The following is a 10,889-nucleotide window of genomic DNA, read 5'->3' on the forward strand; positions in this document are numbered from 1 at the left end:
TAACAAAACACACAGCCTTCAGAAATGTTAATTTTCCCGAAAGCAATAGCACACCAACAAACAAAAGTCTGAGCTCAGAATGAACAAATAAGCAAGCCTTAAGCAAACCATTACCTTTACAGACATAGGAATTCCTTGTGAAGCACCTACATTGACTTTGCTTTACTTCTCTTTCTGTCCCTTCCTTACCATGTTTATCAAGAATTCCTTCTTGTATATTCAAAATAAGCTTTTTTTCCTCTCAAATTGAGAGCACATCTATCTCCTCTTTGTCCCTTCAGCTCCTTCCCCACTCTTCTTTCCAACAGCACTTGTGCCCAAGGCAATGCAAAGCTGGTAGACACCAACCAAGTGCACATAGACAGTGGTGGATGATGTCACAGCCTCACATGAAATCCAGTACTACATCACAAATTGCCTGCAATGAGATTCTTGTTCAACTCAAGCTTTGCAGGGCAGCATTGAAACATGCTTGTTCTCATCTTTCCTAGCGGATAGCTCCTGAATTGATACTAAATCTTCCATTCTCATGCACTTCTGGCCATTTTGCAACACACTGAATTTAAGAGTCACTTCAACTGGCTAGGATGCAATACAGGTGGTTTGTGTTTTTTTTCATACAGATTTACTCTTGGGAATGACAAAGTACTTTCTGGTTTGAACCCTTTTTATTAGCTTAAATGGATTATCCTTGGAGGTTAACCATCCAACCAAAGCGATGTGATTCTGAATCACTGGGCAGAGTAAAAGAGCAGGCTGGTGGCACACAGATCACCTCCTCCTACCCTCTGCCACACTATTTCTCCAAGCACACTTTGGTTTTCAATGCTGACATGACACAAACAGTCTTTCTTGGCTGCTACAAGACCACTCACGTGCATAATAGTTGCTAACTGGCACTAAAAACATGGTTTTGTTTTGCTGCTGGTGAAAGATGCATCATCCCTACACGGATTCACATTGTTATCTAGACATTGTATGTAGGAGAAAGCATAAATTACCAGTGTTAAATTAGCAGGTTGCCTACAGTCTGCCCTAGCAAGGCAAACTGAAAACATAAAATACTTTCCATGAGATGTGCTGGTGATTATCAACTCATTTTTGTGTGTTGGTTTTTGGCATGTTATTGCTTGGCTTCAAACACACACCTGCAGTACTTCTGTGCCCATCAGGCAGTATCACTGATATTTTGCAGTTTGTTTTTCACTTGTACTCTCCCAGAACACAAAAGCACAGTGCTCTGCTAACCACTCTGGTTGCTCCAGGTACGCCCGTGCAGTTGTTCAGATGCATCCGCTTAGTAACTTGCCTGGTGGCATTCTGTGGTGCACATGTATTGGTGAAATTTTCCTGAAAAAAGGTCATTTGGGGAGGGAGGCATGGATGGACCCGCTGGTGAAGACTCATAGTTGGAAGGCACTGCAGGGAACTAGGAGAGATCTATTCCTCATGACAAAGACTGAATTCCAGTGCTGCCCCAGCACACTACTCATTCATTGCCAAGCTCGGTTTGGTCTCAAAAAAGCAACTCATATGCTAGGAATATTTTGGAGACTTTAAGCTATAGGATAAAGTTCATGGAAAACAATGAATGGACTATAGCCATTTATTCTCCTCTGAAAAAAAAAAATCAACCCAAAACCCAATCCATTTATATATTCAGACTGAGCATATTTCTAAAGGGACAGTTCTGAGTATGCTGGCTCACAATGCTACAGCAAGGGGGACAGTGGAGAGAAGGATGTGAACTGCACCAAGGGACACCATTTCACAGCAAGATAGGCTGGGCAGCAACTAGTGAGGGAGGGGCAGAAGGGAGGCAAAAGGAGCATCACAAGCCTTGGACCTGGACAGGACACAGCAAACACCATGGACAACTCGGGAAACCTCTTCTGGGCTGACAAGGATACAACATGGGAAGAAACAACAAGCTTGTCAACTAACTTGACCTAATGATACTGCCAGTATTAATCCCACACAAAATTTAACATGAAACTCATACCTCAGACACTGCTAGAAAGGGGACGGAGACAACAGTACTAACAGAGAAAAGGAAGGAGACTTTTCTCCTGGTAGGCAGAGATGGGAAGACACTCACTAATATAGTATTTCAGAACTAGCAATTCAGCATCGAGCATCAGAGGACTTGGAATAATGTACAGAAATGGAACAAGGATGTGCCATAGAGCTCCCAAATATACACCAGAGGAAAACGAGGAGTCAGTTCAGTACTACGCCTAGGGGCAACACCTTTCATTGAACTGGGTTAAAACATTGTATCTTATACCATTTTATCTCCCTGCTGGAGAACAAATGCCCCTCAAAACCTGCATTGAAAGCTTGACAGTTGATGTAGTCAAAAAGCCTGGCCTCCTAAATAAATGGGGACCACCTCTGGTCTGCTTCACAGAAAAAAAAAAAAAAAAGAGAAAAAAGATTAATACTCATTTACATTGTGTAAATCTGTAAGATTCACAGACTAAGTTGTAATAATGAGACCTACAGAATAAGCCAGGTGTGCTACTAGAGGCAGAATTGAATTATCATCATGATTCATGAAAAATCTTTAATGGAATAAAAATAAACCATATGTAACTCTAGCACTGTGCAGGATTACAACACCCAAATCCTCAGTGCTCCACAGGATTGAAAACTAAATTTTCTACAAGCTGCAGTTCTCCAGCCTCCCATCATGAACTCTGGCAAACAGACAGTGGGAAACACATCTCCCAGTTTGAAAAAAAAGTTATTAAGACAAGAAATGTGACCAACATACATTTAAGACATTATTGTATATCACACTTCTGGAGAAACAGTCACTAAGCTACCTTTTATTAGCAGGTTCTACAACTTCTCTAACATTAGAAATACAGCAAAGATTGTCTCAAGATTTCAGTGCTTCTGTAAAATAAATGTTTCAAGTTAACAATTGAATGGTTCATTATATAGAGAGCATTAAGTGGAACAAAATACACACAGGCTAAATAAATGGTAGTTGTTTCTGAAAGGCAGCAAGAAAAGCACCAAAATACTGCAAAAAAGTAGAGCTGGCTAAGGGCTTCGAAGGGAAACATCAGTGTAAGACAGTAGTCATCTGGGCTCATGGACCCAGGCACACAGGACAGCCTGCTCCTACAGAAAAATGTTACTGTGCATCTCTGGAGAGGGAAAAAAGATTCACATCACTTTAAAGAGTGATTGAGAGGAGAGGTGCTCAGTGCTGCGGGAGGCTGGGAACACGGGCTGCCCTCCCTGGCTGAGGAGCCAGGCAGCTTGCTGCTTTTGAAAGACTAGTCTGGAATGCCACATGATGAGTGAGGGCACCATCCTGCTGGCTGCAGTTACATCTACCAATGTGCTCTCATGTGCCTCACCTGCCCTTCACACATCGCCTGCTTGTACCTTAAGTGTGGCTGATGCAGGGGAGAAAAAGCCTGCAAAATGTATTCCTTTCTCACCCCCCCCTTCTAGCCACTTACTTAATTTCTCCCAGAGAGAGCATCCTTCAGCCTTCATCCTCACTCTTTGTCTGATTCTCCATTTCAGTGGAACAAGACCTGGATCTTGGGTGCTCTCGTGACAACAGCTCCCCAAAGGATCAGCAGAAGTCAGACTGCTCAATTATCACTGCCTGTATTCTTTATACAAACTTGGCTCACTGTTGGGTAATTTACACACTAGGTAACTTATCTTGTTTTAGGTCTTTATAGCTGTAGAATCCTAGTTTCACCTCACACCCCTTCCTCTAGCCTGCCCCTTTGTACAAGACCTTGTGATGCACACAAATAATTTCCCGTAATAATTTTGACAATTTCTCTGCTTCTTGCTTTGTCAGAAGGTGCTGCTCTCCCTTGCAGCAAGGCGGCAATTTCAATTTGTGCTTTTGCTAAGTACCTAGCTTTTCATCTGGATAGTAGTGGGGATGGGGTCATCATGTGGAAACACAGCAGCTGTGGCAATAATAACTGCGTAATGGAGCGTGTGGCTACCTGGAAAACAAAGGGGAATAATTTTCCACTGTTGCTGCATCACAACCCCAATAACACAACTGAACAGCAGGACTCAAGACTTGAGGGGAGGGATTCTTTCTACCAGTGCAGACATCTACCCATCCCTGCAAACCACGTCAGTCTAACACAGAAGAAGGAGCAGGTCGGACGCAGCAATTAGGACGCCTAAAATTCTGCAGCATGGACTGGAACATGTTGTGCTGCCTGCCTTTCAGTTTTTTATTCGAGGATGTGTCCGAGGAAATTGATTTCCGGGACTGACTGTTCTGGGTCCGGATCAGTTTCTCGTGTTCCCGTATTTGTCTCTGTAAGTGGTTCTGGATGGCAATTCCCAGGGATTCTGGATCAAGGGAAGCACCATAAACCTCCCATGTCATGCCCTGCTCATCCCATATAACATCCCTGACATGTTTGGACTGCTTCACCTGCACTTTTGCCTCCATGGCTGGGGTGGGGACCTTTTTGTTTTCCCCCACGTTTGGCAAGGCCTGAGCTGAAGCAGGAAGAGCTGCTGTCTGGAGCTCACGTCTGGACTCCTTGGCCTGGAGGCCTTGCTGCTGGGGAGCTGCTGATGCCTCCAAGGGAGGGGTGAGACATGCAGAACCTGCACTCAACTCAGGCATTAGTCCTATCTGCAGGCTCTGGCCTCTGGCCATCTGAGCCTGGCCAGTGTCTCCCTGGCCTCTGCTGTCCTTTTCACCTGCATCCTCTGAGCATGCCTTTATGCAGACAGTGACAGGCTGGCTAGCATTCATCCCTCCTTTAGGATCAAGCACCACCGAGTTTTCTTCCTTTGGTTTCACCACAGACTTGTTAGGAACGGCGTCCTCTTGACTTGCACCCTTACTTTGCACAGGCTTTTGATCAGAACCACGCAGGACCTCTTTCTGCTTGACCTCACTGTCTGTGCTACTGAGTAAAGGTAAGCAGCTGCTTCCTGTGTCATGGACAAGATCTCGCATGTTGTTCTTGGTTCCTGGGACAGTGGCAGCAGAAGTGGTGCTTGGTTCCCCAGTGCCAGAGCCGGTTTGTGCTGGAGTTTGATTACTGGAGCCAACTGCAAGCTTCTCAACAGGGGAGGGCTTTGGTGGGACTTGAGCATCCATGGGCAGCTGAGCAGCATCCTTGCCACCACAGGCTGCACTGACTGTTTCAGTATCACACACAGATGTCCCTTGGGAGGCAAGGGCTGCAAGGGAGGAGGAGGAAACAAGTTTTGCATTAACTGCTGATGCTGGAGGCACCACATCAGATGGGAAACCAGGCAGTTTCACAGGCTGAGTTTGGTCTGGAGCAGTTACAGCCATAACAACAGTTGATTCTGACATGATACCAGGAGAACATGGGGACTTTTGTTTTGACGATAAACTGTCAGTAATTGCAGACTGGCTCAGCCCTGTTCCTCCTTGGTAAATTATGTGCAGTTCTTCCTTCTCTTCTGGAGGTGGATTCCCTTTTAAGAAGGCTGCAAGGATGCTGGGACTGGTGGAGGCCGATTTGCTCTCCACAGTAGCCACAGCCTGAACCTCAGCATCTCGCCACGTCCTGCTTCCTGTTTCCCGACTTAAAAAGCTGCTCTCTGGCTGAACTGTCATTGTACCCATTTCTCTGTATTTGGAGAGCTGAATGGGGCCTGGACTTCCCAGCTCAGTGAATGTGTTGTCTATGGGATGTGGACTCCCATGGCTCGATGGGACTGGTGCCTTGCTGCTCTGCACCACTTCAGTTTCATCTGGGAGATGCATCTGTGCAGTGTCTGCAGCCCCACTTTTTGCCTCCAGACCGGTTTGTGGGTCTCTTCCCAGCTCAGCTTTGGTGTGCCTCGCTGGCGAGGCAGACTGACACACAGAAGAACCAGTTGCTGTTCCCCTGTCTTTCTCCCCTCTTTGCAGAAGGTTTGCCTGAGAAGTACAAGACGACTCACTACCCCTGATAGAGTCGCCCAGGGAAGAATAATTTAACACCTCAAGTGCCGGCTGATCGTCAGTCCCCTGAGGTTTCAATGCGGCATCGTCCGTTTGTGTCAGGGAGCCTGTTTTCGCCTGGCTGCCTTGCACAAACTGCCGGGAGCTCTGGGGGGCTGGCATCATCTCTGGCCCCTGCCCCACCAAGGCAGCTCCTGCTGTGGTTAGGGCTGGCGCTGCTAGTTCTTGGCTGCCCACTGGGCAGGAGGAATCAGCCGAATCTACAGCTGCAGGATAACCCTCTGCAGCTTCACTGGTGAGCCCAGGAGGAAAGACTTCCTGCTGGCTAGCATTGTCCTTGTGGCACTGCTCACACCTCTGCACACTGGCAGCTGCTGTGTGTTTCAGGTCGAACAAGCAAACTCCAGCAGAGCCAGATGGCATAAACGGGAAGCCATTGCTGGCCCTCTCTTCATTGGGTAGTTGGGGCTGGTGCTTAGCAGACTGCAAGTCTCCCAGGCAGTCCTCCTTCTCAGAAGCTGTGACCAGGGAAAGCTTGGCAGATCTCAGAGGATCGGGTACAGTCCCCATGGACTTTCTTCCAGATGTTGTTTGCCCTCAGCTTCTTCTTGGAGCTTTCTCAGTGGTAGGTACAATGCAACAAGCTGTTGGTGACAGGTTTCCTGCAAAGCTAATCTGTTAATGAAAGAAACATAGTGTTAGTAGCAGACAGATTTAAGAGGAAAAAGTACCCAGAACAGATTGACTTTACAGCTTGGTTATTAAGTACTTGCAGACAAAAGGGAAAGTGAAGCACCTGATTCAGCCCAGAAGTCACATAAAAGACACAGATTTCAAGGATCTCCCAATTCCAAGGTCCAGACAGAAAAGGCAATACTAAGGAAAAAGAATAACAGCTGCCCTGCTGTTGGTACATTAATGAAAACATAATGACATGCCAAGAGGCAGTCAAAACCCTGAGAATTATGAAGTGAAAGCAGGGGTGAATGGGAAGGAGGAACAGACTCTCAGTGGAAGTTTGAGGTCACAAAATAAACTCACTGTGATAGAATTCTCCAGCAAGACACCTGTGGAAGGAAAGGTGCTGTCCTGCCTGTTGCGCCTACGTGAAGAACAGATCTGATGTGCACCGTGTGACTTGAGATCTCACACCTTTGCTGAACACCAGTTCCCCCTTCACACAGAAAGCCCTTCTCTAACTCCACTACAAACAAAGACGTGCTCACAGGGACAACAGATCAATTCAGACTAATGTGGATGAACCCAAAACTCACTCGTAGAAGTAATATGGAGGGATGACAACTTGCTGGGTGGTACAAATAATCACCAGGAGAAGTGACTGCACCATACAGCACTGGAGCTGTGTACATACTGCTTTCACATTTAGATCCTTTTGAAACAACTATAAGGAAGACAGCTCAATGAATAATTAGGGGCACACATGATCTAGAAATCCATTTACACACAGGTGGTATGAAACTAGAAGAGGAACGCTGCAGCACTGCAGAACAGGAGGGGCTCACACCATGCTCAGAGAGACACTGGGAAGGGATTTTAAGCAGCCAGAGCAGAGTTATTCAGGTTGAAATCCAGCCAGGACTGCAGAGAAACCATCACTTCAAACAGGAGATGATCTTCAAATATGCTTGTTGGCTGAGTTTTCAAAAGGACTTAGAACTGTCCAACTTGGACCCTGCTAGAAGTCAAGGGCCAGATCCCTGTCAGTGTCAGCACAGTGGTGATGGCCATTGAAATAATCCCACCTCAGCCTTCTTTTAATTTCTGGGCTACCTGTGCTTGTTTAAAAGGTTTTTCCCAGCAGCAAAACACAGGTACAAGACTTGGGAGACTTGGGGAAAATTCCTGTATCTCTGAGTGCCCATGTCTCTGCAGGCATGCAGAGGGTTTTTCTTTGCTATATTACTTGGGAGACACTGCTGGAAAGAGCTGTGCAATCACTTAACTGTTCCAGACCCTTCCTACCCATCAACAAAATCAGCAAAAGTCCTTTCCAGAAAATATCCTTACTCTCCTCTCTCTGTCTGAATGGCAGCAGTATAGCTTCCTTAGTTTCTGTAAAATTAATTCTAAATTTCAGCACCTTAAGGTACCTTGAAAGAGCAACAGGAAAAAAATGATCAGTGAAAAGAAAATTAAAACAAATACAGTAAGTCTGTTTTTCTAAGAAAAGGAAAATGTTGCCTTATTACTTATTAATTAAGGCATAGGTCTTTTATATATTAATAATTTTTATACTGTCTCTTTGGGTTCTGTCCAAACCACAGATATACACAGTCTGCTGGGTTAAGTAACCTGGAAAATTGTGATCCTGCCCCTTAAAAGATCCCTAGTTTCTCATATGCAATCTGTGGCAGCAGCTCTGCATCACTCCAAAATGGCTTTCCAGCAAGGCTAAAGATTGCTAAGCTTTGAGCACTGAGCTTATATAAACCAGGCTGAAAATAGGTGGAAGTTAGTGTCCACCTACAAGATGTCTTGACTTCATTTTGTGCTCACTTTAAAACCAGCCAACGTTGTCCTGAAGGAAAGAAGAGCTGTAACAAACTCACGCTGTTATAGTATGAAGGTCTAATGACCGTGAGGAGAGGAGCAGATGGCTTTGGGCATCTGTTTGTCTAAAATGTGCTACTCACCTCTTTCCTTTTCCAAATATTGATCCAAACCAAACCAGTACATACAACTGGGCAGGGCTCTGTATTTTTTTTCTTTTTCTCTTTTTTTAAAATCCAGAGTTTATCTAAGAACAATTATAGCATCATGGAACAAACCCAATCCCTGGTTTTAGGAAGGGAAGTACTACCCAGTAAACAGTTTCAGAAGAAATAACAACAGCAGAGCAAATCTGTTTCTCTTCATTATGCAAAACCTGGGAAAGGCAACCTGCACAAGGGAGCACTGTCTTGAACTCGTGCCCACACACTCGAGAACAATTCCTAATTTTTCAGTTAAGTGAATTAGCTCTGATCTAAACGCCCACACGAACTCTCCCCATCTGTTTCGTGGCTCTTCACCAGCATTGCTAGAAACATACATTTTAAATGACTGCCACATGTGCTAATTGAAAGTGATTCTGCTACTGAGCCCTTGTCATATAATATCGACAGAGAAAATAAGAGTTCCCCAAAACCCACGTGCACCTATTCTCAGGTGTGGGACACCAGAGAACAACCTAGCCATTTTGCTTTGAGTACAGGTTGTGGGGCTGGGTCATTCTACTGCCTGTAACAACTCTGAAAGTAAGTTAGTTTTTGAGAATAAGGCTTTTTTAAAATGACTTTGCTGTCAAAGTCAAGGGAATTATTTTCTTGTTAGTCTCTACTTAGCCACCCTGATGACAAGAGCCAAAGACACTGCAGAAGTCTAAATAAATGCAGTAACTTTAGAAAATGCTCTTTAAGAATTAGTAAAAATCAGAATGAAATGTAAGTCTTCCACAAGACAAAAGTAGGTAAATCCAACAAATTACAGAATTGGAAAGGCATTTTTATTATCAGAGTCTTATTTAAGATTGTCTCATTTTTATTGTTGGAGTGCTATTATACAGGAGTGAAGAACAACACTGGAACCCATGGCCAACACTACTCAACTGCCAGGGCTGTGAGGTTTCAATCAAGAAACAACACTGACTATAGGGAAATGCCTAGAAGAAACACAAATATGTAACTCAGTAGTAGGCCAAAAAGAACAAATCAAGATTGCAAATTAATTTTTCAAGTGTTGTATGCCTAACCTGGAGCAATCAGCAGAAATTTTCTTTTATTAGGAAACGGTAAGTATCTTCACCAAGGTCAAAACCAGCTCTTAGTAGTAAGAACAGATTTTCTCCATCAGCATAGTTCTCCTTCACTTTATCTTCCAGATCAAATTAGTCTGCCTGACTGTGTCAATCTCATCTCAACACAGCTTTTTTTTCTGGACCTCTCCAAAAAAGTTTCTAACTTTGACAAAGTCTATGCTTGGTTTATATGGTCTGAAAATGTCCTTGCATGGCCAGCAGACCTTCATGGATCTTGTCACTGAGTATTCTTGATGTGCTTTAAAAACAAACCAAAAAGAAACCTTAAAACCTCAAAAAGATTCCAGGCAATTAAATGCTGACAATGTCAAGAAACTCCTGTTTATTTCAGTAATACCCATCCCCCAATAAAACAACACTACAGATTTTCCTCTTGCTGCTTATGAGAATATCAACAAAACCAGAAAGTCTGCATGTTTAATAAAACAAGAAATCTCCAGGCAATTCCAGCATTAGACTGTGCCTCCTTCTTCAAGAATATGAAAATATGTAAAAGCACAAATATGACTGCCAGCATCTTCATCTACCCTCCACTTAAAAACAAAACAACAAAACCCAAAAAGCAGCTCCCAAACCAATCAAGCACATCTTCCCCAATTCTGGATTCTCATCAGCTTTCCATTCCTTACGCCTTCTCTTCACCCTTTTCCCTACAAAGCAAAGAACTGAACATTTGCTCTTAACAGTTCTAATCTCATCATTTCATCTCTCAGATCATCACAAAAGTCCTTCAGCCAGGTGGGTTAAGGACACAGACAAACGTCTGTTGAATCAGGAATTCAGTCTCCCTTCTTGTTTCTTGATCTTAGGAAAAGACAACGGCACCCTCTACCTTGTATTAGAGCACTGAGTATATAGAACATGATGGACATTTCTTTCAATTTTAAACATACACATGCACTTGCCTCCCTCTAATTCTGCACCCAGTGGGAATTTTTTTCCAGCTCATGAAGTTGCTGTCCTCTGCAAAAGCTATGATTTCCTCTTGATAGTATCAAAGGGTGTTTGTTGTTCTGTTTGTGAAAAACCAAGGAAAATTGGGTGAAAAAAAAGAGACAAGGGCAAGATGCACTACCATTTTTACCAAAAAGAGTCTGACAGCTACTGAAGATGTAGCTAGCAGTATTTTGTACAAGC

General features: G+C 44.1%; 1 protein-coding gene across 1 annotated transcript; it reads right to left on the bottom strand.

The window, feature by feature from the left end:
- Positions 1-4,126: 4,126 nt before the first annotated feature.
- Positions 4,127-6,505, bottom strand: GPRIN3 (GPRIN family member 3). The gene has a single exon (XM_054383260.1). The coding sequence runs from the start codon at positions 6,503-6,505 to the stop codon at positions 4,127-4,129; it is 2,379 nt and encodes a 792-aa protein (XP_054239235.1).
- Positions 6,506-10,889: the final 4,384 nt, after the last annotated feature.

This window comes from Indicator indicator, chromosome 8, assembly GCF_027791375.1.
Source record: "Indicator indicator isolate 239-I01 chromosome 8, UM_Iind_1.1, whole genome shotgun sequence".
Lineage (NCBI taxonomy): Eukaryota > Metazoa > Chordata > Aves > Piciformes > Indicatoridae > Indicator > Indicator indicator.

What these genes read in the sequence shown, in the direction of transcription:
- GPRIN3 (XM_054383260.1), bottom strand. Translation starts at nt 6,505, where the DNA reads ATGGGGACTGTACCCGATCCTCTGAGATCTGCCAAGCTTTCCCTGGTC.